This window comes from Podarcis erhardii (genome assembly GCF_964252035.2).
Source record: "Podarcis erhardii genome assembly, chromosome: Z".
Lineage (NCBI taxonomy): Eukaryota > Metazoa > Chordata > Lepidosauria > Squamata > Lacertidae > Podarcis > Podarcis erhardii.
Window position 1 is genome coordinate 16,015,358 of NC_138504.1, and position 27,831 is coordinate 16,043,188.

Here is a 27,831-nt window from a genome sequence, read left to right on the forward strand (position 1 = left end):
GTCAGCATTACCAGTGTCTAGGGATTAAGGGGGTTGTGTTCCAGCAACACCTGAAGGGCCATAGGTTCACTGTTCTTGCTATAAGGGAACAAACTTTGGAAAAGCTATTTCTTGCCTATTTGGTTTTAAATAACTACTTTCCCTGATACTTTCCTCCTTTTAATCCTTTCAACCCTGATGCTGTCAAAGACTTTCAGATGTAGATACTGTCTCTCTCATTAGTAATATGACATGTGGCACCCTGTAACACTCCAGTGCAGTGGTGGCTAATCATTTTGGCAAGTGCATTACAAGTCAAGTCCAGAGTCTGAGGTAGCATTTACCTCTCTATCCCTTGATGTGGTATTTGCATCTAACTTATAACCTCCTAAGGTGCCTGTAGTCTTGCCTGACTGTAGCCTTTCTGTTGGTATATGAGCTCTATAGCTCCTATCAAAATGTGCCACAAACCCCTGCTTTCTATATCACTCATGATATATTTGCCACAGGTAACGTCCATTATAATGAATACTTAATAAGTGTTATTAAAGTATGCTAAAGAACACATCCATTATAATGGATATTACAAATTATTGTATTCTTTGAAGAAATAGACTACCTCTGTAATTTTGCATTTTATGTGCATGGAGAACAAGGGTGGAAAGCATTTCCTGTAGAGCTCCAATATTACCCATCTCTCACATAACTGGGTTGTATCCAGTTAATTCATTTTAAGCAAAACTTTGTCCCATGCTTCCTGTAAGACCATCCAGTAGGAGAAGTAGTGGCTGTTGAATATGCAAGCTTGCATGCAGTACTTGCACAGAGAAGAAATCTACTAAACCATTTACTGACAATTCTGTGCTGCTTAACGTTCCCTTCAGCTAATGCTTGTAAAAGATCTTGAAGCAATATAACAGCTAACTTGTTTGTCTGATGAATCCTAAAAAAGAGACTGTACTTAAACCTAGAGTGACTTTTAAGATGTTTTGATCCAAGCCTATCATGAACATAATTAAGTAATCCATGGCTCTGTCATTTTGGATATATCCAGTTCAGCCGTCCTCTGGTTTGTAGTTGAGAACTGGATATTACCTGAAGACTTTGAATGCTTACCTATATAGATAGAGCTGTATACATTACAAATCTGTGAACACAAGCATAGAGTTTAGTTTTGGAAACTCATCCTTACATGGTGATTTCTAGCATGAAAGGCTGCGGGGAAAATACGGTTCAAAAAGGATGCGTAATATCTTCTGAAATCCCAGTCAGATCCAGATTTTCCTGATTAGTAGCAAAATACTTTTATACAAAATGAGCATATTTTCTCCAGTTGTCTGACTTAACAGATTTAGATTTCACTTTTTCTTAAACCAAATTCTGAGCTATTTTGAGCTATCTTGGTTGAGAATTTTGAGACTCTGAACTTAAAAGACTACACATTGCCCTGTTTCTAGGCAAGTGATGCTATGCACCACATTATTTGGACTAAAATTGCATCTGATTTAAATAGACAAATTGTACATTATATTCTGTAGAGAAATATTGCATTTTAAAGGGGAGTACACCCCATGATTAGGCAAAACAAAGCTCTGAAGTACAGTCTCAGAATTGTATCTGTATGGCTTATTTATCTTCAGCACGATTATTAATTTTAGCATGCAAAGTGGAAGTAAATGATTTTCTCTTATATGTTACCCCTAATAGAAAGTATTTGTGTTCTTTCTGCAGCGTGACAGAATAACCAGTTTTAGGAAATCGGGCGTCAAAAAGGAGAAACTTCTCATTCAGCACCCCATTGACTCCCAGGCTTCTATAAATGAATTGCCAGTGGCTCAGCCACTATTTGATGAACGTTCAATGAATTTATCAGAAAAAGAAGTTATGGATTTGTTTGAAAAAATGATGGTAAGCTTTTTGCTTGACAAGCATGTGTTTGTATTGTGAACAATACATAAAATTAGACTTCTGTGTTATCAGTTGTCGTAACTCTGTTATTGAGCTTCTGAGCAAAACGGTTAATCCTTGCTCCAAGACCAATGCAGACACTAATTAAATAGTGAATGAGAAGGAGATACATTAGTGTGTGAATATTCCAACATACATTTTAATTTGATTGTCTTGGATAGAGGACTGGAAGGCACGTTTCAGTTGCCATGGGGATGTTACCCCAAAATTGTTGGGGTTTTTTGAGATAAATCAGTGGCTAGGAGTTGTAGTGTGGTGGAGATGCCTAATGAATGAACAGTATATGCAGATTATGGTTAGGAAAACTATTGTCATCATAGAGAGACAATTCTCACTGTCTTTCTCAAGGTCATTGCTTGCTTCCTTACCTGGAATGTTATCATGGAAGGATGTTTGTATCTGGCCTGGTTTACATGAAACATTTTAAAATAGTTAAAATAAGCTGTATTTTAATGTGAATGTGCTGATGCACACTGATGAAAGCATGGGACCTTCTCTGCTCCTGATATTTTGTTGCCAGGGAGGGAACAGACCAGAATTAAGGTTGTTACTGCATTTGAACATGGGTTTGTGGTTTCTTTTTTCTCCACACAAGTGGTAAGTCAATTTTTTAAAAATTGCTTACTATTTGTGGTCTTTTTGAGAAACTAAATATAAGTTTGGGTTTCCACATAACAAACCAGACTCTAACCTGTTTCCTCATAGGTGCACCAAGAGAGGAGTGAAATGGCCAAAATTCCAGCTGTGTGCACCAGGGCACTGCATGCTCACATTAAAACATAGTTTATTTTGTTTTACTGAGATGTGAGTGAAGAGGTAGACCCCAAATTATTACTTGGGCAGTTAACTGCACTACTGGACTTGTTGCATTCTGTTGCTTAGCATTGAGCATGTGTGTATATGAGCATGCTGGAAATTGTGCATTAATGTTGTTCATATAAACAGATAGTTTAGGATGATGATGTGAAATAGCCTGTCTAGAGTAAACCAGTCATCCCTCCTTTCTCTTTAAACATAGAGCAATTCTTAGCATCTGTACTCATGAAGATTAACTGAAACTATGAAATATTAATCCAATCCTGGCAATGTTATGATTATTTACTTACAGGAAGACATGAACCTGAATGAAGAACGAAAAGCGCCTTTACGGAATAAGGACTTGACCACAAAACGTGAGATGGTTGTCCAGTACATTTCTGCAACTGCCAAATCTGTAAGTAGGAAGTCTCCCACCCTCAAAGATAGGTCAGACTAATACTCTTAACATCATCTGCAGTTTCAACTCAAATCTTCAGATTTCTGCTTCAGTTTATCCTTCCTAGAGTGCTTACAAAGCTTTCTTCATAAAATCCTTTAAAATGCCTTCAACGATGGATAAAAGCCTTAATTAGAATGTATTACATATTTCACAACTGCTTGGTAATCTAAAACATGATGCTGTCTTTACTGTAAACCATTAAGTATCCTAAATCCACTGCTCCAGAATAATCATTAGGGCTTTTCTCAGTATCTCTTACACAGTAAATGCCACAAATGTGGGAGATGCTGATAGTAATTTGAAAACAAGGTGTAAAAGTATCCTAGTTTCAAACCATGTTCTTTGGTACTGGCTGACTGTCCTAGTTTCTGTAGTTTCTGGCTTTCAAATTGATTCATTCAAAGGGCAGCCCCATATACAGCCTATTAGGACAGCTTCAATAAATTATTTGATGCAGCAAGGAACTACTGTGAAAAATGACTTTTGCTTGCATTATTATTGTTGTTGTTACTATTAATTAATTAAATTTATATACCACCCTTTATCCAAGAATCACAGAGCAGTTTACAGTATAAAAACACAAACATAATAACATAACAAACAACACAATAACTACCTCCCTGCACTCATATACATACATAAAGGGTTCTTTGAAACCTAACCAGTGATTCTAATTGCAGAAGTAGTGGGAAATAATAAACACCTGATGATGATGATGATGATGATAATGATAATAAAACATCACTTTAGTGACCTAGATTGAGGTTGTTAAATTCTAGTTTGCAGCTTTCCTTCCCGTGAAATAACCCGTTGCTTTTCATGGGACAATATGTATAGTTTGTTAGGTAATCTGCTCTTCTAGACTTTGAAATGGGCACAGTGTCACATTCCAAGTCTGAAAGTGGGATAGTTTAAGTGTCTTCATAAGCATACCATATTTGTATGTTCAATGAATGTTGACTTTCAATGAGCATGCAAAGAACTCTTAATTTTTTTTTAGGTGAAGTCTTATGATGCTGAAGTTCTCTGTTAATGGACAAGTGAGGAAGCATTTCCCCCTACTAGGTATATTTCCCCGCTGATCGTTGTCTACCTCAGAGCTGGCGGAGCTATAGTGGACCAGATTGTTTTCACACACCCACACCCATGGACCAAATATGACAGGCAGTTGAGGTCACACACCTGTTAATCACAATGACATTACCTAACCTAACTTTTTTTGCCCACACATTTTGTTGAGAAATCATGCAAAGTATCAGAGTTCTCTGCGGCAATCAGCTGAATGTTGTGCAAGACCCCACTGTAGAATGTTCTGCAAGGGAGTTTTCAGGACCCAACAAGCAGGAGATTGTTGGGTCATGTGAAGTCCTTTGTGCAGATATTTGCAGGTGCCCTGAACAGCTTGTTGATTGGGCCTGCAAACCACTTTGGCTGATCCAGGTTTTTACCTGCTGAACACCTGATGTTGTATGTCATGTAGGCCAGGTGCTTAGCTGAACTGGATTTTGTGCCCAAATGAGGAGGTCTGATGGTCTGAAGATTTCCATCTGTGGTTTACCAACTTGTTCTTTTAATAGGAAAATAAAAGGATGCATGAATTTATCATTTTCACAGTATCCGTTTAAAACATTTTTGAACATACGTGCGACAGACACCTTTATCCTTAAATGTTACTTAGAAGTGAGTGAACAGAGATTGCTTTTGAGTAAAACTATTTAGGATTTTAGGTTTAATCCAATGTTAAAGAGATTTTATGCATGTCTTCATGCATGTCTCTTGATCACTTCCTCGCTTTCTTTTAATGAAAACATTCACAATACATAGCAGTTGCCGAGAACCACCTGAAGTTAACGTCTAATCCATTTGTTCCTTCAGCTCTTGTGGCACTCCTTTACAAGCTGCTGAATGTCAACTTAAGTCACACATTGTAGCACTATCCAGACATACTAGCTGCATGCTTTCTAATTTGCCTGGGTATCCAAGGGCAGAAATATGTTTCCAAGTGATAAGTGAAATTTGCCACTAGCCTTATTTCAGTAGAATTACATGATGTGCACGGTTTTACTTTGAAATTCCAATGAATCTTTTCCCAGTTTTGTATTCAAGTTATTGTTTATAGTAAAGTGCTTTGGGAAACCCAAGCTTGCATATTCAGTACTATTTTTCAAATACCTAAAGGCAGAAATATAATCATTCTACATAACTAAATCAGAGTGCAAAATGCAGATAACAGTGCATGAATAATCATGTATTAAAATGAAGTAGTAAATGAGATTATATTTGTGTTTGCCCAATTTGTGTATAAATGTGGAGCAGAATGGAGAGAATTCCGAAGTTGAGGCAGTGTAACAGCACACACAATCAAACTTAAACTACACATGACTAAATTTATTTGAAATAACTTGTTTTATTTGTTGATCTCAGCTGTTATGAGTGAAAATACACATTGCAGCCACTTTGCTAATTGGACACACGGGCCTCATACACATGTCTTTAAAAATCTGAGTTGAAGGCATTACATCTTACTCAATGTAATTCAGTTGTGCAATTCACAGCTTCATTAAAACAAAAAAATAGGATAATAGACTGAAAATATTTTGCTTGAACTTCATCAGGATTTAAAAGTATTATTGGTAAGAATAATGTGAAGGGTTTAAAGCTATTTTTTAGGATGTATTTGTATGGGGAAAGATCATCATCTTTAAATAATGATTAGAACTGTGTTCCTAACCTTGCATTAATATACTACTTTGTTGTAATAATTCATATAACCATTCAAGTTTATTTTTACATAGCAGTAAAATCCTAATTGGGGCATTATTTGCTTTGTGTTGACCAACATGAGAGTAAGGACTATGGGAATGGGACTTCACTAGGATCTAGAACTCTGAAAGGTTGGGGTTCCTGATCCAGAATAAACCTTTACATGTACAACTATATGATGCCCAATTTTTAGAGACACTTATACAGTGCATGAGAAGTGAGCTATACAGTGTAGCCTTACTCCTTGCTCTCACTGGTGAACATTGAAACTAAGTATGTTGAGCAAGCTTAAGTGTGTATAAGCCAGTGAGGTATAATGGGTACACCAGGACTAGAGAGGCTTGATGAAAATCCTTCTTTGTTCACTTAAGTGGCCTTAAAGTCTAACCTTTTTATGGTAAATCAACCATATTGTTTTTTCAGGATAAATTTAGTGAATCCAATTTATTTTACTTGTACCTGCCCTTTACCCTAAGTTCCCAGGGTAAAGGTAAAGGGACCCCTGACCATTAGGTCCAGTCACGGACGACTCTGGGGTTGCGACGCTTATCTCGCTTTATTGGCCAAGGGAGCCGGCGTACAGTTTCTGGGTCATGTGGCCAGAATGACTAAGCCGCTTCTGGCGAACCAGAGCAGCGCACGGAAACGCTGTTTACCTTGTCGCCGGAGCAGTACCTATTTATCTACTTGCACTTTGATGTGCTTTCAAACTGCTAGGTGGGCAGGAGCAGGGACCAAGCAATGGGAGTTCACCCTGTCATGGGGATTCGAACCACTGACCTTCTGATCGGCAAGCCCTAGGCTCTGTGGTTTAACCCACAGCGCCACCCGCGTCCCTTATTGGTAGCCACCTGCAAATCACTGCTTTTGTCCCCACCCCCATATGCTCCAAAGCTTCTCTTACAATAGTCAGTTTGGGGTGGATGGCAGCTCAGTCATAGATTCCAAATTCTGTGACCTCTTCATCTCCTTGGGAGCGAAGAAAAGATCCAAAGCAGCCATTATTACTAAGGATTGTAGGAGGAATTGGTGGCGGTGGTGGGCTGGGCTAGGGGTAAGGACCCCTTACCTTCTCCACTGTGAATAATTGATCATCTACTGCCACTGTCTTCCGTGCTACAGTTTATTTCGCCTGTTCAACTGCAAATTTAGTGGGTACCTGTGCTCTATGTTTGAGTGTAATTTAGTTGCTGAGTAACCAGTAACCTTACTACAAATGGATACTATTGCACTGACAATACAGTGGTACCTCGTGTTACGTACTTAATCTGTTCTGGAGGGCCGTTCGTAACTGGAAACTGCTCATAACATGAGACAACCTTCTGTTCAGCAAGCCCTAGGCTCTGAGTAGGTCACAACAATTTAAGATACAACATTAAAACATTCTAAAACAAATTACAAGAATAGAGTGGGTCCTAAAAATATACATCTTGGATGTCAAAGGCCAGATTAGGATAAACATGTGGTAATTATGCATGGTTATGTATCTCAGGATCGTAAAGTTAATGTTGAACACTGGATAATAAAGATATACTTTTTCCAGAGGTTGTAGCATGGCTTTTTGTCCTGTATTAGTAAAGCAGCTTGGTGTGCCAACTTTAAGATTTATTTATTTTTAATGTCCTGCCAGTTATGTCAAAACTTAGCATATGCTTCGCGTAGATGAAATGTAAGTCTAATAAGTAACATTCTGATATGCAGCAGCTCTTCAGATGAGAGAAAAGAAAGCTGGAAGAAATCTGTACATTATCTGACTGGGGGGTGGGCAGGGGAGTGGGCAGAGGATGAATAACTACAACTGTTTCTTCAAGTGCGGTGCTTTGTACAATAACTTTAATGCCAACTTTGCTTTAGAAGGGAGAAAGCACACACCATTTTTTTAGTAGTACACAAGAATAGTTAGTATACCAAACACATTTTTCAGAACTTGGTGCTAAACCAAACTCTGCCAGCCAACTCTAGGCCAAGAAAAGTGTAGCTAGAGGGGGCAATGTTTATAGCAAAATCTCAGCTGTAAAGTTGTCCACAAACTGCATCTTACTGAGCAGAGTACTGTTTGAAAAACAAATGAATACGTTTCACTGAGGTACAGTAACTTGCCATTATTTTCCACTGTGACCTTGATCTTAAGGAATTCAAAAACATTTCTTTGATAGCCAGGACAGGTGTTGGTACCAGGGGTCCTTGGGCAGCTGTTGACACCCCATTTCTTACACTTGCCCCCTCTCTATCCATGCTGGGTGATTGGATCTGTGAACCACTCACCATTTTAATTATTTACAATTATGTTTACATACTTGGTGCTGTGGAAATTAAAATAGCCACCCCCACCCCACCCTGTGTTGCTACATACTTTAAAAACTTGGGGTGGAAGTGCAATTTGCATATACTTATTTATATGCCTTTGGGAAACAAATGTGGCTAGCAAGGGGTCTCACCAGAACTTAGCCTTGCATTGCACCCAAATAACATATATGCAGAGTTGAAACAAAACATCTCAAAACATGAGGGGAAGGTGCAAGAGATACATACATAGCCCACTCTCAAAGACCTGTCATCCCACTGCCCATCAACCTCTACAATCCCAGTTGGGTAATCCAGCTGTCTGGCACAGATTACTGTTAACTGTGACCCTTAAGCTTGGAGCCAGCCTTATATGAAGCATGTTGTCATTCTTCTCTTACTGATAACACTTATCTGACTTTGACAGTTTGCATGATTTTATTTTAAAAAGGATGCTGATTAATCTGTTATCTCCCTTACCTGTCTCTGTTATGTGCCAATTCAGTACAGTGGTATCTCGGGTTACAAACGCTTCGGGTTGCAAACACTTCGGTTTACAAACTCCACTAACCTGGAAGTAGTACCTCGGGTTGAGAACTTTGCCCCAGGATAAGAACGGAAACCGTGTGCCGGTGGTGCGGCGGCAGTGGGAGGCCCCATTAGTGAAAGTGCTGCCTCAGGTTAAGGATGGCTCTGGGTTAAGAACGGACCTCCAGAACGAATTAAGTTGATAACACGAGGTACCACTGTACTCCAATTCATACATTTCAAAATACCCAAATAGAGCAGTCCTATTGCTACAATTATATGCAGAAACTGCTCTATTTGGGTATTTTGAAATGTATGAATTGGAGTACAGTGGTACCTTGTGTTATTATTTGAACTGTGGGTGTGTGGGTGAGTGTCCATGCTGGTATCTGATTCCCAAAATTACTGGCCTGCTAGCACAATTTGGGATACAGGAAGTGGAGAAATTATAATTTATTTTTCAGATAAATTTTACCCACTGTGCACCATAAGGTTTCTAGGTGTGTTTTCAGAATATAACTCAATATTTAAATCAGTTAAAATACTAGAGTGGGTGCTTGAGAACTGGGCATTGCTTTAGACATACTGATTTTGACACTGCTTCTATTACCTGACTATGGCTCATTCTTAGGAAATGAAAGGCATTAAAACATAGGGTGAGGTGGGAATCTGGTTTATATCAAGGGTTCAGGATAAAACTGGTGCCTTCTGCAAATCAAAAATATTACTTTACCCAGAAATGCTCTCTACGTAGTAATTTGACTTTGTGCTTTTCTGATGAGGCAGCAGGCAGGTCTACCACGAAGTTCTCAGTGTTGGTGCAATAGCAGTTGTCTGCATTGACTGTTGGAATGCCTAAGTACATAGCAAAATACTGTTCTACTATTATCCAGCAGTTGTGGCCAGCTGTGTTGCACTTTTATTTAATTTATTTATGGTATTTATCTACGGCTTTTCAGGTGGTCTTCACATAACAGTTTACATAAGATTACAACAGTTAGACCACTTCCTAAAAAAAATTTGCAGTGAGACAACTTACTTGTTTAGAAAAGCTGTTACTGACACCCCCCCCCCCACTTCGGGCAAGGTCATCCTGCAGACACACTTGTGGCAATTGGGGGTGGGACCACTTACAGGAGCCACTATGTTTCTACAATTGTTGTAGAACATAAATCTGCATGTGCCATAAGAGCTGTATATAACTGCCTGCTAGATAATTATTCATTTACTGTGTAGTGCTAGTTTGTCCCAATTCAGGGTTGCATATTTTTCTTCAATCAATCCCATGTCCTTGGACATCAGTGCAAAGGAGAGATGTAGGGCAATAACTTGTCCCCTGTCACGAACCCTGATAGTTCTAAAAACAAATTCCCAGTTTGAGATGAGAAATACATAAGATTTCATGTTGGAAAAAACATTACTCCAATGCGTTACATTTAAGCACTTAAACATTCAGATGGGTTTCTTTAATTCAAGTGAAGTACCATCCAAATTAAAATGCTGGTATTACAGGCATCTCCTCAATACAGTATTTTTGTGGAAAATAATGAAAGTACTGCTGCAAATTAAGTTATTTGCTGCAGTATGCCACTTTTATAAAACAATACTCAAAAGAGTGTGCTTAATTTTGATGGCAGGTATTAAATGTGTGCCTAATAAATAAGCATTTTCAGTTATTGTGTATGCATGAACTAATAAATAACATATCCCTAGCCAAATAAGTCCATTTCTTCATATTAAAACGTTCTGGAAGTACACAATTATAATTCAGTTTGTATTTTGTTTTTCAGCTTGTTGAAATGACTCTGTGAATATATTCTATGTTTTAACATTAAATATCATTAACAGTTACTAACTACTAAGCTCTTGGCTACTTGTGTGAAATGCTTCAGCTTACTAATTCTGCTTTTTTTATTTATCTCTTATTACTGCTCTCCGTTGATCACTGCATGCAGATTATCGGAAATAAAGTTCCGGTGAGTACCACTGTAGTCTGTCACCACTTGCAGATCCACAATATAACACTTGGAAAAATGTGCATATTGTTTGCAATTATTGTACTTGTATTGGCCTCTTGAATGTCTCTTTGGTATGTATAATGCATTTCTGGCATGCAAATTTAGAACAATATACTTACATTAAAATGCAACTTTTTATTCCAGATTTCCTAAACAAATCTGCTTTTTTAAAGTTCAGATGCAGCCTTAAGTAGCAAAATTAAAACTTCATTATGGCAAGTGCAATAGTTTGAAAATGGTAATTTCTATTGTCAGACAGTAATGAATTACTTCTCATTGTGATATTTGGGTTGGGGGGTGATGTGGGCCTGAATATAGTATTCAGCATTTGCTGGATTTGGTTACCATCTCCAACCCCTAGTATCCAGTGAAAATGGCTTTCTTGCTTCTTACTGCGGGAGGGGGGGGGAGTGCACACCTTTTGCATTTTTCTTACATATATATCCTAACTATCTTACATCATGAAAGGCAAGAACCGTGTGGTTCCAGATCAGAAGCCCTGGAGTGCAGCCACTTCCTGCTGAAAGCAGAGATTGCCATCCATGCTGATCCGATCTGTGCTGATTGCGAACCCTGCTGGTATTGGCTACAGGGATCTTCCTTTGCAGCCTGACTTGAGTTCAATCCAAGTTGCAAAGGAACATTTTTCTTTGCATCAACAGTCTGAACTCAAGCTGAGTGGCAAAGAAAGGAAGGAAAAGAATTGAAAGCACACTTAAGAGTTTTTGTTTCTGAAGTTGGCTTACCTATTAAAGTGTCCTGCAGGGGGTTGGGTAGCTCAGAATCTGGCCTGCTGACCGGATCCTGTTCTTTCCCCCAATCAGGATAATATATATCACATTGCTGTTTAACAGGTTTTTAAGGCAATTATTCCATGACATTGTCACAGCTGCCTTGGGGAAAGGAAAAAGAGCAAAGGAGCAAAGGAGGCAGCTAGTCAACATCAGTGCCTATTTCATCTGGACTGTCCCTTCCACCACCAAACCCCTGACCAACTGTTCATATTATAACATTCATATGTTTTAGTGTTAAAATAGTAATCTGCCTTCCATGTCTTGGCAGAAAGGTCGTATATATACTTAAGAAATAAATAAACATTAGGACTTAAATGTAAAAATGCTTATTGTTTAAATCTTAGTAGTAATGTCTGTTAAAGCTAGTTGTCTATAGAGCTTGCTGCTTATTGCCATTTCTTTCCTTGATATACATCCTTGGTCTAGGGTGGATTTTGGTGAAAAGTGAACACAAACAGCACAATGCAGAAGACAATAGAACTACTGGTAGTGGAGGTAGCCATTTGAAATTAGAGCCCCATACCAGCAGAACTGCTGTAATCCTTCACTGGGAGCAGATTTGACAGTTCCTTATATATTCAGACATAGTGCAAAATTGAGTTATAATTTCAGTGAGAGATTTAACACAATAAAACATGAAAGTAGAACAATGAATTTCCTCAGAATGTGTTTCCAGAACACACTTCAGAAATGAAGCTGGTTTAAATGCAAACCAGGCACAAAGTGCTGCAGTTGAAACATTTTTCTTTGCTTTTGTGCAATTTGTTGCCTCTCAAAGTAAATGAAGCCTGCTTTTTTAAAAAAGAGAGAGCAAGAAATAAAGGTTTGAAGCAGTGTTCAGTTCTTGTGTGCTGAAAACAGGCTGAGATTTTTCTTTAGCTTCATATAGGATAGAATTGTTTTGGTTCTTAGGAACTTAAACTAGTCAAAAATGTTAGTGTTTCAGCTATTGAAATGTTAACACATACACTCCTGTAGGTAGTAAAGTGACATACTGCAGATGAAGATTGAAGTATGTTTTAATAATTTGTATTGTAGGTTATACATTTTCATTGTAACAAAGATACATCAGTGAAACTGTCTTGAAAAATTTCAAAGCGGTTGCTTTGTTCCTCTGTTTGTATTATACTAGTCTTCTAAAATGAATAACTTAAATACTGAGCCATAATATACTCAAAAGGTAAATTATTTCACATTAATATAAATATTCTTCTTGCTCTATAAAAAGAGTTTCAGTCCATTTTATAGTTCATTACATATAAGCAACTAAAAGAATTGACTGTTGAATCACCTTTCATGTTCTCCATCACAGAATATTGTATTAAAGGAAACAGAACCAAGCTTTAGCACTTTAAATTAGCATGTCTATAGCAAAAGAAGATGAACAGAATAATGCTGATAGGTTGCTGCAAGCAAAAAGAAATTGAGAGACAATAATCCTGTTAAGAATTAACCACTATGAACTGTGGTTAGGAATATTCAGGTGAAAGGCTTTGAAAATGGAGTTTGAAAGCCATCTCTCAAAAACAGCAGTTTTAAGAGAATTCAGATAGAAGATACCGTAGAATAGAGCTTTCCAAACTGTGCGCAGGACATGTTAGTGTGTTGGCTGCAGTGTGTAGGTGTGTTGTGTGAACATTTCCCGCACTCCTCCCAGGGCTGGAAAGGTGTTAGTCTAGCCTCTGGTTGGCTAGTAAAACTGAATTACCGTGTCATGAAATCATGCATGTCTAAAAAGTGTGTCACCAACATGAAACGTTTGGAAAGCTCTGCCATAGAATTATCACTGCATACTTTAGCCAGTGCCGTAGCTGTAGTTATTGGGAGGGTGCTATTTGCTTATGGAGGATCCTTTCCTGATGCCCTGTTTCATACAAACATGCATGCATGACTTCGGATAGTGGGTTTTCAGAAACTGCCATGTTACATCATCTTAGTTAATTTACATATTTCAAAATATTGGTTAAATTTAATCTGAGGGTAGGTGGAAGAGTGGAATTCTAGTTATGAAATGAAATCCTCTTCCAGTTTTTGATTTTGCCAAAAGGTTTAGATTTGAAATACTTGAGAGTGCTTAAATCCCAAAGAAATTCAAGAAATCACCAGATACATAAAATAATTCTTTACTTCCATGAATTATTTTATGTATTTTGTGATTTCTTAAATAAACTGTTTCCAGAGTTTGTCTAATCATTTTAAAGGGCACATTTCATTAAACTGTAGTATAGATTTTTCTGGTACTAAAAGCTTTGTATAAAAATTGTCATGGTTGCCACTGTTGGGTAGTATCTGGCATTACTCCCTAAATACGTTTGAGTAAGAGTAATGTGGACGGACTGGTGGCATGGTTACTTGTAACAACAGTACCTCTTGTCATACATAGTCTATGTAGATATGCTTCCAGACCTACAGGATGTGATGATGCCAGCTCTTATAAGGACGTTTTCATATTATTGTTTATTTGAATTATGGATTGATTTTGTAGTTGTAAATTGCTCAGAAGCCATTTTGTTATATATGTGATATGTAAATTAATAAATAATAAGGTACACAATCAGTGTTAGGCTCAAAATGGACCTATTTCAGACTTACAGTGGTTTGAATTGGGCTTCAGCCATTGCTTAATTAGCTAAATCTGGCTATTTTGTAAGTTTGACAATGTTGATGGCATTGCTGGGAGCTGTATAAATGAAAAATACCTTGATCAAACATGTCTAACTGCTTAAAGAGACAGAAGAAGGATTAGTGTGCTTGGTGTGGTCCCTGATATAATTAACTACCAAATACATAGAAATCCTGTTAGAGATGCTGTGGGTGAAAAGAAGTGTGAAAAATATCTGACCTGTCTTCATTAAATTCAGGCAGAGACCATATAGAGCTAAGGAGCTTTAGGAACTGCCTATTAATAATAACCAGTCTTCTGAGATAAGCCAAGTTCCTGTGACTTACCAAAACCACAGTGATAATTCATTCTCTTTTGATAAAGAGATGTTTGCTCATTCTTCAAGATTTTGAGCATCATAGCCTTAAAGACTGATTAGCTGATACTTCAGTGCCAGAATATTGCTTGAATTACGTATTTTAGCTGATATTTTTCAGCAGTAGTACCACCTAAATAGATAGATGGAATCTGTCAAGAGCTCTATATTATAGTTTTATTGTACAGCGAATGAGGCATGTACTCTAGCTGTATTTGAAACCAGATAAAAGAACTTTGAATCAGAGGGCAATAATTAAATTGTGCAGAAACATTTTTCTTAAATCACTAATTTTACTATCGCAAATCTGAGTCCCTCCCATTTGTTCATCTTTCATTGTCCTTTATTTGGGAAGAATAATAAAGAGGAAAATTAAGTCCCAAATGAGTCCATCATATTGATGCACTGCACAATTAACACAGATAAGGTAAGAGAATCATAGCTACAAATAGGGAGTGTTTAAAGAAATGGTGACTTCATAGGAGTGATTCCTGATTTGCGCCAGGATTGCTGCTGTATCTTGAAAAAAGATGCTGCCACGTTGGATTATTTCACTACATGATGCCAGTATGCCTTTGATTTGCCACCACAAATTCTAGGTCAGGAGAATTGCCTTGGCAGAGTAAGGACAAACAGGAATTCCTTGATGTAGCCCACACTGTTTGGGGTTATTTTAAATCTCCATTATCCAGGAAGAATGGTCCATCCCTAAAATCTTGTTGATTAATGAAAAGGAAAAGTGGTGTTGGGGAACCATACCATTTTCACCATCTTGGAATTACAGGGTAAATTGCCAGAAAAATGCAGTTGAATGATAAGACTTAAAATATTTTATAGTGATTTAATGTTTCTGGGCCAGAACCCACTACACACACATGTGTGTGTAAATTTGGAGTTTAATTGTAATGGACTGTAAAAGTACAGTCTGTGATAAATGAATTAGAATTTAAAAGTAAACAAAGTTACCCTGCAGAACAGCATTGATTGGTGAGTCATCTTCACATAGGAGTAAACGTAGCATTGCTGAATAATTTAATACCTTTAGGTGGAATAGGAAGACTCTGAAGGCAGGAAATGAGAACCTGTGGTCATTCTAGATGTTGTTACTCTCTGATTCCCAGCAGCCCCAATCATCATTGCTAATGGTCAGGAATGATGGGAGTCCTAGTCCCACAGGTTCCCCAACACGACCTTAAGGATTGTTAAATGTAGCTGATGGATGAAGCCCTCTTCAAATCTGGAGAAAACAATAGTTTTAGGAAAGCTAAAGTTGGTATGGTACAGTTATTATGCAGAGCACACATGTTCTCTTTCTTTATTTTTTCCTATCAGCTCTTCTCAAATAGATTTCCCAGGTTTTTAAATGTACTGAGAATGTAGAAAATCTGTCTGCCCATACTACAGTAGGGCAAAATAAATGGCAATGTTAGCATAATAGAAAACTTAATAAGTTTTCAGCTTTTTAATGATAGAAATTTAGGTGGGTGGGTGTAGGAGTGGACATTTAGTGAACAGGCCTCCCATCTGGACATAATTTTAGCACAAGGGTGGCTAATCTGTGACCTGCATTTGGCCCACCAAGCCATAGGAAAGGACACAACAGGCCCTGCAGCTGTATTTCCCAATCTGATAAGGAGATAAAGCTTTCTACCTACTCTTTTAGGGAGCCTCCCTAAAGAGCAGACAGAATGGTCTTTCCTCCTCTGAACTTTGAACTAGGCAATTCTATGCTAAGACTGGAAACAAAGTTTTTCTGCTTTTTTTTTTAAGACTAAAATGTATCATTTCTACCCCTGAGCTAAGAGCATGGGGTGGGAAGAAATGCTGCCTTTTATTTTTCCACATAAGTGGAAAGCCATCTCAGTGGCTGCAGTGGAGAGGTCTGGAAATGCTGATAGTATGTGTGTGTGCATGTATGTGAGAGATCTGTATTCCTGTATGTGCAGTTTGCATGCAAATGCTCTCAGCAAGAGCCGTATCGGCACCCCCCTGCCCGCCCTTATGCCCCTAGCTAGGAGATGTAGCCAAATCACCACTGTCCCTTGTGCCCTTATCACTCTCCAGCTCTCTGTCTTTCTTCCCTCTGTGCCCTGCTGGGCACTCTGCTCATGTTTCTAATAATGCTGCTGGCCGACTGGGGAGGGGGCCCTGCAGGGCTGTTGTAATGACCCGCACCAGTGGCTGAATTTTACTGCCAAGGCACCCAGAGGAGCCTGCATACTTTGCCCAGCTGTCCAGAGCAGCAGAGGAATGGCCTGGGGAGCAAGCTCATACCCACCTGAGGCAAAGTTGAGAGGTTTGATTTTTGTACCTCTCTGGACTGCATCTTTGACAGGCCAGCCTAAGTATGCCCCTGTGTGCAAGCAAATATTGGTCACACACACCACAAGCCATCAGTGTTGTCCTTGTACCAAAAAAGGTTAGCCATCCCAATTTTAAAAGTTATTGTGTAATGTACTGATAATCTTCTGGAGAGTTCCTCTTCTAACCAGTACCCCTATCCTTGAGTGTCTTGTGGGGAAATGCAGATATTATAAGTAGGTATAAATTATTGTTTTTCTATGTACCATATAGCAAAGCAGTAGGATGTTGATGCTATCAAGTGATATTGGTCTAATGAGCTTAGAGATCTGTACTGATCTCAACTGTTGAATCTCTAGCCTCATTAACCTTTCAAGACTGACTGTTCATTAGTAGCTTGACCAAGCAACCAGGCACTTAAGGATTGAAATTTTACTGCCTTTGTATCTAAAATCAAGCCATACACTGAGGGGGAAAAGTATTTGATCCCCTGCTAAATTTGCCCATTTGCCCTCTGACAAAGAAATGACCAGTCCATAATTTTAATGGTAGGTTTATTACAGCTGTGAGAGATAGGATAACAACAAGAAACCCCTCAGAAACCCAGAGGACAAGGGGTTAAATACTCACTCCCAACCCCAGCACCATTTTGCCAGGACTGGTCCATGACATTTTGTTTCCAGAGGCAAAGATGAACATGAAATATAGGGAGCTAGTTTATACCAACATGATTGGTCAATGTAACTAAGTTTTATCTACACCAACTGGCAGCTGCTCTCCAGAGTTTTGAGGTAGGAGTGTTTCCCAGCCTTACCTGAAGATGCTGAGGATTGAACTTGTGACCTTTTGCAAGCAAAGCAGGTTTCCCAACACTGAATATCACCCCCAATGCACCACACTACGTTCCACATGCAGAAGTTGGCAACTGAAACTTACTTCTGCATTAATTACACAGCTGGAGACAGCATGCAAACCTAGCAGGCATTTGGTGTGGCCATAGCTTCCTCATCCCTCTTCTACAGAAATCTTACTCTAATCGCTTTCTCTAGAGTGGAGAATATGTGTAAGCGAGAATATTTGCTCCCCTCTGGAGAGAGCGTCTATAAAGCAATGCAAAAGCAAAATGCTTTATAAAGCACTTACAGTGCCATGAGACAGGATCGCTGACCTTTATTTGTTACAGGCAAAAAGTAGATCAAGAAGATCAAGAGAATAAGGAACACAGAGTGCTTATTATTCTTCGCTTAGCAGAAATTAGAACATCTAAATTTGTATAGTATTTCTTTCTAAATCCCCAATAGGGATGGAGACAGCTCTACTGAGGCACCATGGAATCTGCATAGACCTGAAAGAGCTGCTTCTCCCACCTTTTTGATGGGTTCTTTCCCTCTGACTGCTTCTCATTGGTTGTGGCTCCTTACTGCATTCTGCCCAGTGTCAGCCCAAAATAAAAACTTCATCTGAACTTGATACCCTTTTTTGTTTACTAATGTAATTGTGCATATGCAATGCATGACAAACACATGGGCATTAAAAGCCCATTACCATAAATAGCTGCTGTATAGAAAACCACTATTTAGAGGAAGCTGGTGATCCATAATGAACTGAAAAGTTAAAAGCCTCATGGGTTTAAGTGACCGATGTAGTACCTAAACAAAACAAGGTAAATTATAGAGCTATGTCCTGTTTTGCCAGAGGAGAAAGCAATTAACAGTAATCCAAACAGAGTAGAGAAGCCAATTTTCATTGCAGCATGCTTGACGTTGTAATGAAGCTTTATTGATTACATAATGGGTATGGGTCATGAAAATGAAATTGTGGCAGAACAATTTAAGTTGATATCTGTCGTGGTAGAAGTTATGGGAAGCTACAAGTTATGGGAAGCATGTAAGGCATGTCTATATTTTATAACATCAGTATAAAAACTCATTTGCTGTCAAATTGCCAACATAGCTGGGAACTGTAGTTCTGTGTAAAAGATATCCAACAGTATTTGCTGTTCTTGAAAAAATATATTTCCTAGTGTTCTTTGGGGAATCCATGGTAGTTAAAATAGTTTTGGACCATTGTGTAGAGATACTGTTAATCATGAATATGACAGTTTAAGAAATCACATGTGGATTGAATATTTCTCCTGTTAAAATAATAAGATTTCAAGAACTGAAGTCTACGTTATGAAATAGCTTATTCAGGCTGTAGAGGGTACCAGGAAGGCATACGTTTGTTTTGATGAGCTTGTTTTGTTTTGTTTACCTGTATGTTAGTTGCCTTTTCCTTTTTGTGCTGGATAAATTGTTGTTATTTATAAATTATTGTTATTTATTAGTAGCTTTACTCATAAAGTTCAAAGTGACTTACAGACAGAAGTAAGTCTGTAAATATCAAAACCAATCACAGTAAACACAAATATGTCTAAACAAAAGAGGACACATTTAGCAACTCATGCTCCAGCAAAAGAGGTCATACATACATAAAAACCCTCCACTTTAAAAGCCAAACTCCAGGCAGAAAAGAAAGTTTTTGGCTGAAATACAATAGATGAATTAATTAAATTAATTAAAATGAAGTTTTTATTCTGTACATGAAGATTAAAAGAAACTGTTCTTTGAAGGGAAAAAATGGTTCTTTTATCTCCTTTCCATGTGCATAAAGCTTACCTGCAAAAGGTTTTTTGCAAAATTTTATGAATTCTATTACTCAGTTTTATAATGCTTTGTAGAGTAAGGTTTGGGGGGGGGCAACTCTTACCAATGATGCAGGTTAGGTGGAGAGAGTGACTTTTTAATTATCTAGTAACATTTTAACTATGTTAATTTAAAAAAATTATTTCAGGAGAGAGAAAGTCTCCAGCAGATATGCAAACTATAAATATGGGAGAAATGCAATAGTGTTTACTGTATGAATTATGCAGTGTACGTTATATACATAGAGAGAGAGACAGCACGCGCAAAGTGGTTCAAAGTGTGAGATCTGAGGCAGATAAGATCCTCTGTTCAAATTTTCCCTTTGCCATAGTTTTTACTTAACTCCCTTAGAGGTTCTACTTAGACATCCCATGTATAGTATGAGAATAAGAATGCTGACCTACCTTACAAGGCTGTTGAAAATGCTAATTTCTGTGAAGTGCTTGAAATGCTTGACATTCTCTATATAAATGCTAAGTGCAACATTCACTAATATACACATTAACTCTCACTAATTTGTCAATGGTTATGGCTGTTTAAAATAGAAGAGTACATCCTTGCTTCTGAAAACAAATTGAAAAATAATTTTCTTATAGCATAGTTCTGTGAATGTTTTCAGAGTGGCTTTTCTTTAATGAGAAGAAATGAAGCAGTCTAACACTTGAAATGAAATGGAAAGTAATTATGATGATGTTGACTCATTAGAAAGCACTAAACACTTCTTACCTGCTCATCCCTGGAAAGACATAGAGGCTGTATTTTGGGAGGAAACACAATTTTTGCCTAAATAAGCATAGATACACTCTTCTGCTACCTGAGTATGTGCCAAACTGCTGAGAATTAGAATATGAATAATTAGCCACAGTGGCTGTTCAGACATAACCCTAAAATGATTTAGTGAATGTTTATGTGAATGAGCCTGTATGAGCATTGGGTTTATTTGCTTCCTTCTTCTCTTCCTTGCATGGCTTCTGCTTTTAAACTAATCTTTGTTCTCTGTTATGTTGGTCCTCTGAACTGTTGTTGCTTCAAATAAGCGAGGATTAAATATAGATTTGATCTGTGTTTGCATATGAAAGGTATTATATTCTGAACCAATGCTCCAGGCCCACAGTTCAGTTGTTCTTGGTGATATAAGATTAAGATTAAACATTGTTGGTGTTTAGTCATGTCCGACTCTTCATGACCCCATGGACCAGAGCACGCCAGGCAGTTCTGTCTTCCACTGCCTCCCACAGTTTGGTCAAACTCATGCTAGTAGCTTCAAGAACACTGTCCAACCATCTCATCCTCTGTCGTCCCCTTATCCTTGTACCCTCAATCTTTCCAAACATCAGGGTCTTTTCGAGAGTCTTCTCTTCTCATGAGGTGACCAAAGTATTGGAGCCTCAGCTTCATGATCTGTCCTTCCAGTGAGCACTCAGGGCTGATTTCCTTAAGAATGGAGAGGTTTGATCTTCTTGCAGTCCATGGGACTCTCAAGAGTCTCCTCCAGCACCATAATTCAAAAGCATCAATTCTTTGGCGATCAGCCTTCTTTATGGTCCAGCTCTCACTTCCATACATCACTACTGGGAAAACCATGGCTTTAACTATACGGACCTTTGTTGGCAAGGTGATGTCTCTGCTTTTTAAGATGCTGTCTAGGTTTGCCATCGCCTTTCTCCCAAGGAGCAGGCGTCTTTTAATTTCATGATTGCTGTCACCATCTGCAGTGATCATGGAACCCAAGAAAGTAAAATCTCTCACTGCCTCCATTTCTTCCGCTTCTATTTGCCAGGAGGTGATGGGACCAGTGGCCATGATCTTAGTTGGTTTTTTTATGTTGAGCTTCAGACCATATTTTGCTCTCTCCTCTTTCACCCTCATTAAAAGGTTCTTTAATTCCTTCTCACTTTCTGCCTCATCTTCATATCTGAGGTTGTTGATATTTCTTCTGGCAATCTTAATTCCAGCTTGGGATCCATCCAGTCCAGCCTTTCACATGATGAATTCTTCATATAAGTTAAATAAGCAGGGAGACAATATACAGCTTTGTCGTACTCCTTTCTCAATTTTGAACCAATCATTTGTTCCATATCCAGTTCTAACTGTAGCTTCTTGTCCCACATAGAGATTTCTCAGGAGACAGATAAGGTGATCAGGCACTCCCATTTCTTTAAGAACTTGCCACAGTTTGCTGTGGTCGGCACAGTCAAAGGCTTTTGCGTAGTCAGTGAAGCAGAAATAGATGTTTTTCTGGAACTCTCTAGCTTTCTCCATAATCCAGTGCATGTTTGCAATTTGGTCTCTGGTTCCTCTGCCCTTTTGAAATCCAGCTTGCACTTCTGGGAGTTCTCTGTCCATATACTACTTAAGCCTGCCTTGTAGAATTTTAAGCATTACTTTGATAGCGTGTGAAATTAGTGCAATTGTGCAGTCTTTGGCACTGCCCTTCTTTGGGATTGGGATGTACACTGATCTTCTCCAATCCTCTGGCCACTGCTGAGTTTTCCAAACTTGCTGGCATATTGAGTGTAGCACCTTAATTAACAGCATCATCTTTTTAAATTTTAAATAGTTCAGCTTGAATGTCATCACCTCCAATGGCCTTGTTATTGGCATAGTGATACTGAATTGACTTATGCATTTTGAAAAGTTCCGTGTAAATATCCCATAGAGATCAGAATCATAATTGTCTGTCTAATTCTTTCCATGTCTTGTAATAAGGCTTTGACATTACCACCTGCAGTATGTGATGATGGTCAAATTCTTAGATTAGATAAGTCTTATAGCCACTCCTGCAGATTTGTGTATGTTGGAAAGCAGGTTTTAACTTGATATGATTTAAGCTAATGAATTCCAGATGACAGGTCCATATGGCTTATATAGTGACTGCCTTTTGAGGCTTCTGGTTTTTTGTAATCTATAAGTATGGAAAATTACCTTGTCTTTTTCAGTTTTTGACTAGCTTGCTCTTACATTTCTCTGCTGACTCTAGGAGTGCCTCTTTATTAGTTTAAAAACTTGTTCAGCAATGCTTGCAGCAGCATTTTTAGTACCTTGTCTGCTGCTTTCCATTTCTGGGAAACCTTTTTTGATCCCCCCCCCTTTATACATTTTTAGCCTGGAAGCTCTGGGTGTCTCCTGTAGTGTGCTTCAAATCTTTCTTTTTATAAACCATCTTTGTGCTGCTTTCATATTGACCTTCACTCTTAAACTGCCTTCCAAGATGATGCTAGAATTATTACTTCAGTAATGCAAAGTGGCAGTGAAGAGAAACAGGAATTTTGTTATACAGACATATAATGGGGATAAAAAAGACAGTTATAGAGAAGTATGGAACGACTCACAGTACCTGTACGTAGACACCACAAGCTACATTTCAGTATAAGCCTGTTACTGCTATTCAGATGTTTGCATTGAACATGTAGTTTGAATTTACTGTTCTGGAAGGTGGTAGAATGGGAAGTATTAAGGGGAGAGGCACTTCGAATCTCTAAATACAATCATTATTTAAATGTATTCACCTTTCAGATCCTCCACTTCAAGAGGAAAGCATTTGTTATGTTTGGGATGTTCACCCTTCGGTACAGCTTTCAGTGTCAGGAATAGAAGGGGAAAGAGTTGATGTATGCATGTGAGAGTGGGCCATAATAATTTAGTAGTCAGCAGTCTTTTGATTGCTGCATTGATATACCCTACTCTCTCTCACACATCTGCTCTTTCACCCTCTGTCCTTTACTTTATGAACTGTATCAAGAGATAGTACGTTCTGATGTTGAGATCCATTTCCGTTATTCATGAATTTAAAACAAAACAAAGCCATACTTGCAGCTAAAGTCTTAAAAAAAGGTGAATGAAGAGACACTAAATTCACAAATAGTGCTTGAACAGATTCTAGTTTTGTACTGTTGATGCTTTATGGCAGGATTAAAAAGAAAGCAAATATTCAAAGCTTCATTATAATATTGCTCACAGTATAAATATTTCTGTTTAAAATTGAAGCAAAATTGATGTGTGTTACTGATCAAGCTGATATTAATATCAGCGACTGTGCCACCTTGATTAAGATGGGTTTATTGAGTTCTGAATTCTTGACATTCATTTTTAGTGAATATTCAGCCAAGCTATAGTTGCCATAAAATAGAAAGGGGAGGGTAAGAAGTGTAAAAACCCCAAAAACCTCCCTTAAGTAAAAAAAACTATCACATGTAAATTTGACAGATTTTTGTATGAATTGAGGTAGGAATTATTTAAAGGTATACACTGTTCAAGAACTAAGACTACTTCCCTGTTGCATTGTGATTGTAACACAAAGTAGAATGCTGATTGCATTAACAGATGTGATAACCAGCTATGGTTGTTGATACCCATGACTTCTATGGATGTGCATTTAAGCATACACTTCCTTGTTTCTGTGGCCTGTGCTTCCTCCCACATATGCCCAAAACACATGTCCCATAGCAGGTATACTACAAAAAAGGCACTAAAGATTAGCCTAAAAATGGAAACCTTGTCATTTTGATATTGATATTGATTTTGTTTAATTTTGTTAATTTGTTTTTGTTGAGTACAAGGGAAATTGAAGAAATGTGTAAGCTGTTATTTGTTTTGATCCGTAAAGAATTACGAATTAAACTTTATTTTGTTTTACAGGTTAGCATGACACTGTGCAACAAAATTTGACAAAAGTCATGCCTCTGAGATAAAAATAGCTATTTCCTATAGATTTTTAGGTGCTGAGCATGAATATGACAATAAAAACACAAAATTGACTACTTTTTCTTAGAGAGCTGCAATAGTTTTTTATATAATGAAGAAATGCTTATATATGACATGTATTGGTAAAAGCCTTCTACATCTCATGCCGCTTTGCTTGTTACTTGTATAGCTGCTTAGGATTGTCTCTGGCAAATATCCAGCAGTAGTCAGCCAACATGGAAATGGACTACTTTCACTGGTATCATTTCTCCATTGTTACAATTTCCGGATGAAAACTGTTCACCGTGCTTATCACTAACCATATTGCAGTTGATGGGGAATAAATCCAAGTGGGATTGGAGAAAGTGTATCTTTAAGGACATTTTGCAGCCAAATTTGTGATACAGAGACAATGCCAACCAGTTCCTTGTAGTTTTCTGTCCTGACATTCCCAAGGAAGTTAGTTGACACAAGACAAAATGCATCCCAAACTTTTTTCTTGTCACCTTGAAGCAGGTTGTCGAACATCTGGTCTTTAAAGAGCTCATGGGTCAGAGGATCCACAAAAATTCTGTCTTTAATTTTTGCTTCACTGAGTTGATGGAATTTGTTAGATTGAAAGCTGATCCTGTCTAAGTCCATGGCTTTTATGAAATTTTTCATAAGACCAAGTTTGATGTGTAGCGGTGGATTTTTTGTGTTTCTGCCAGTGCTGGGTGTTCCACATTCTTCTCTCTAACCTTCAGAGATTTCCGTTGAGACCGTTCTCTCTTCACATAGTGAAGAAAAAAAACACCCAGTGGCATTTGTATATCCCAGCTGCAGACCCATCAACACAGACACTGCTTTCAAGTCACCACAGAGATGTCATCCATACCTGCTGTATTGAAAGCAGTCTAACAGCTATTTTAGGTTGTCATAGCTTTCTTTCATGTAGACAGCGTGTTCTGACTAGAATGGGTGGGAATCAGATGGTGTGTTCGGGCCCACTACTTTTTCCTTATGATGCCTCCAGAAACAGGTAGTACCATGTAGAAGGAGCAGTTGGTTTTGTGCATAGGGAACAGCAAATGACATTACCCCTCTTTTATGCCTTTCAGCCATTTTGGAAGATTTCTTGCACACATACTGCAGCATATGTGTGGGGTCCAGGCCTTGTCCTGTTCCCTGATATTGCATCTGAAATAAAGCTGATAACACCTTTGCCCCCCCCCTATTGGAGTTATGGCCCTTTTCTGGCTTACAAACATTTCCTATTAATGTAACAATTGTTAACACATGTATGAGGCATCACTACCTCTGGATTTACAGTCCAGGGATTACTTGTGTAGTACTTATGACACAGGAGTAATGGGAGATTAACCCATGAAGTCACACAAATGACTTGCTCACCCTGTGAGACTTCACTTCTTATCAGCAATCTCAACATCTTATTTCAGCGATCTTAAAGTTGCAATGTCGTGACTCAACTGCATTACTCAGCTGTATGCCCTTGGTCTTGGGAGTGGTGTGTATAACGGACTGATGCATTAAGATGCCATATTTCACAATCTGGAATTAGAAATATAACATTGCCAAATGAAATTATGTACTTAATGCGGACTGGGTCATTTTTACATGACCTATCTCCTAAATAGGAGCCAATCAACAAATGTTATTGTAATTTTCGTGATCAGCACCTCAAAATTAGTAAAGATTGGGTGTTTACATTTCAGAGGTACTTTGTGTGTTGTGCAGTGTTATGTTTAACTGGGTTTCACAGTAACTTCTAACCCTGGTTTAAAGTTTATTGAAGGCATGAGAAGATACAAACTGTTTTAACCAGCTTGTGGAGACTATCAGAGGTCACAAAGAGAAAGGAAAAATATATGAAAATAACAACAAGAGATGTGGAAAAACAATAAGAAAGGACTGGATAGTACTGTGAACATCATATGGTTAGATTTGTGGACATTAAAACAGCAGCAAGAAGCAAGAAGTTGATTGGATCCCCTTCAGAACTTGAAATATGGGTACCCCCAACAAAAATTTAAAATTCGGCTGTGTAATTTGGAATTTATGTAATTTGGTTTGATTTGATGTGATTGGTCGGTTAAAAAAAATTATTCTTAAAAAAAAGAAAAAAGAGAAGGCATGAGAAGAGAAGGGATTGTGGGAATGAACAGTATATTCCAACAACTCATTCCTTAACTATGGTTAAAGAATCATTATTTCTGCATAGGACCACCATAGATCACCATAGATGTGCAAGAACTATGATCATCATAATTATTTATTAATTAAATTTGTACACCGCCCATCATCTGTACATCTCAGGGCGGTTCACACAATAAAATTACAATATAAAAAAACCACAACATGCATAATAAAAATAGGAACAAAAAGAGTGAAACTTGGAGATATGATGAAACACCAGTCTTGCTTAAGTTGACATATGTGTTTGTAAAATAACTCTTTGTATTCTGATACATTTATAACACTCTCTTTTTCTTCCCCTAAAAAGGGAGGCCTGAAAAATAGTAAACACGAATGCACTCTGTCATCTCAAGAATATGTCCATGAACTACGATCGGGTATCTCAGAGGAAAAACTTCTGAACTGCTTAGAGTCCCTGAGAGTCTCTCTAACGAGTAATCCAGTCAGGTAGGTAATGAAAATTGTTATCCAAGGAAATTGCATTTGTAAAGTGATGTATGTTAAAAAAGTACAGAATTAGCCAGTTCCAAATAAAAATGTCTCCTGCTGCAGGGATTATGATTTGTTTTTCACTATGAGCATTATTTACTTAGGCCTTAAAACATAATTGGGACTTCATGTAGAAGAAACCCTAATTTAGATTTTTGTGTCAAAAGGATGAAGTCCCTATTTTGTGTGTGTGTGTGTGTGTGTGTGTGTGTGTGTGTATGTGTATGCAGCTTCTATTTTGATCCCCCAAACTTTAAAAAAACCCATACTGTGTAGGAGATACTGTTGTGACTACAGCATTTATTTAAAGACCTACTTTCATTGAAAAATCTATTTGAAGGATTGAACACTTTGATGGCTGATAATTAATTAGGTTATTTATCCTTGGTAAATGAAACAAAAGACTGAAAAATGATACCTGTTGCTGGGTAAGCTGTGAAAAGCTCTATGTATGGTATTTTTGTTAATATGCCTTCTTGAATTCAAAATGTCTCCACATCTTGTTTAATACATCATAGTGGGCTGATATTCAAGGAATTTTGACAGATGGTTCATTTAATTATGTTTTGTCTTAATAGAGGTTTTAATGGAGGTAGGAGAGTGGTAGATAAGGAAAGGGCATAGAGTATGAACCTGCAAGGCCATTTCCCCCAAACCATGCCCACCTGTCGTATCTGCTGCTGCCTTCCACGAGGTGATATCAGCTGTTGAATGGAGTTCAATCCTGCTTGGGGCTGCTTTGCCAGTGTGTTCCCCATAGGGAATATGGTGGTGGATCAGACCTCTCCCCCTTCACTGGGGGTAAACTTCAACAGGTGGCTGGGAACACTTACTATTCACTTGGCATCATCATGACAGTGGTTGGATAATAGCTGAGTTACCCCACCAATCTGTCAAAGTTGGTCCATG

The 27,831-nt window shown here is 38.1% G+C and overlaps 1 protein-coding gene across 7 annotated transcripts in view; it reads left to right on the forward strand.

Annotated features, from left to right (window-relative positions):
• Nucleotides 1–27,831, forward strand: part of DIAPH2 (diaphanous related formin 2) — a 358,462-nt gene that overhangs the window by 20,606 nt on the left and 310,025 nt on the right. For 5 of the 7 annotated variants that reach the window (XM_081847906.1, XM_081847907.1, XM_081847902.1 and 2 more), the window contains 4 exons: nucleotides 1,711–1,887; nucleotides 3,056–3,160; nucleotides 10,735–10,755; nucleotides 26,741–26,880. In XM_081847906.1, coding sequence (XP_081704032.1) covers nucleotides 1,711–1,887; nucleotides 3,056–3,160; nucleotides 10,735–10,755; nucleotides 26,741–26,880 — 443 coding nt within the window. The remainder of the gene's footprint in view (nucleotides 1–1,710; nucleotides 1,888–3,055; nucleotides 3,161–10,734; nucleotides 10,756–26,740; nucleotides 26,881–27,831) is intronic. The other 2 variants (XM_081847908.1, XM_081847904.1) reach the window with 1 other exon arrangement.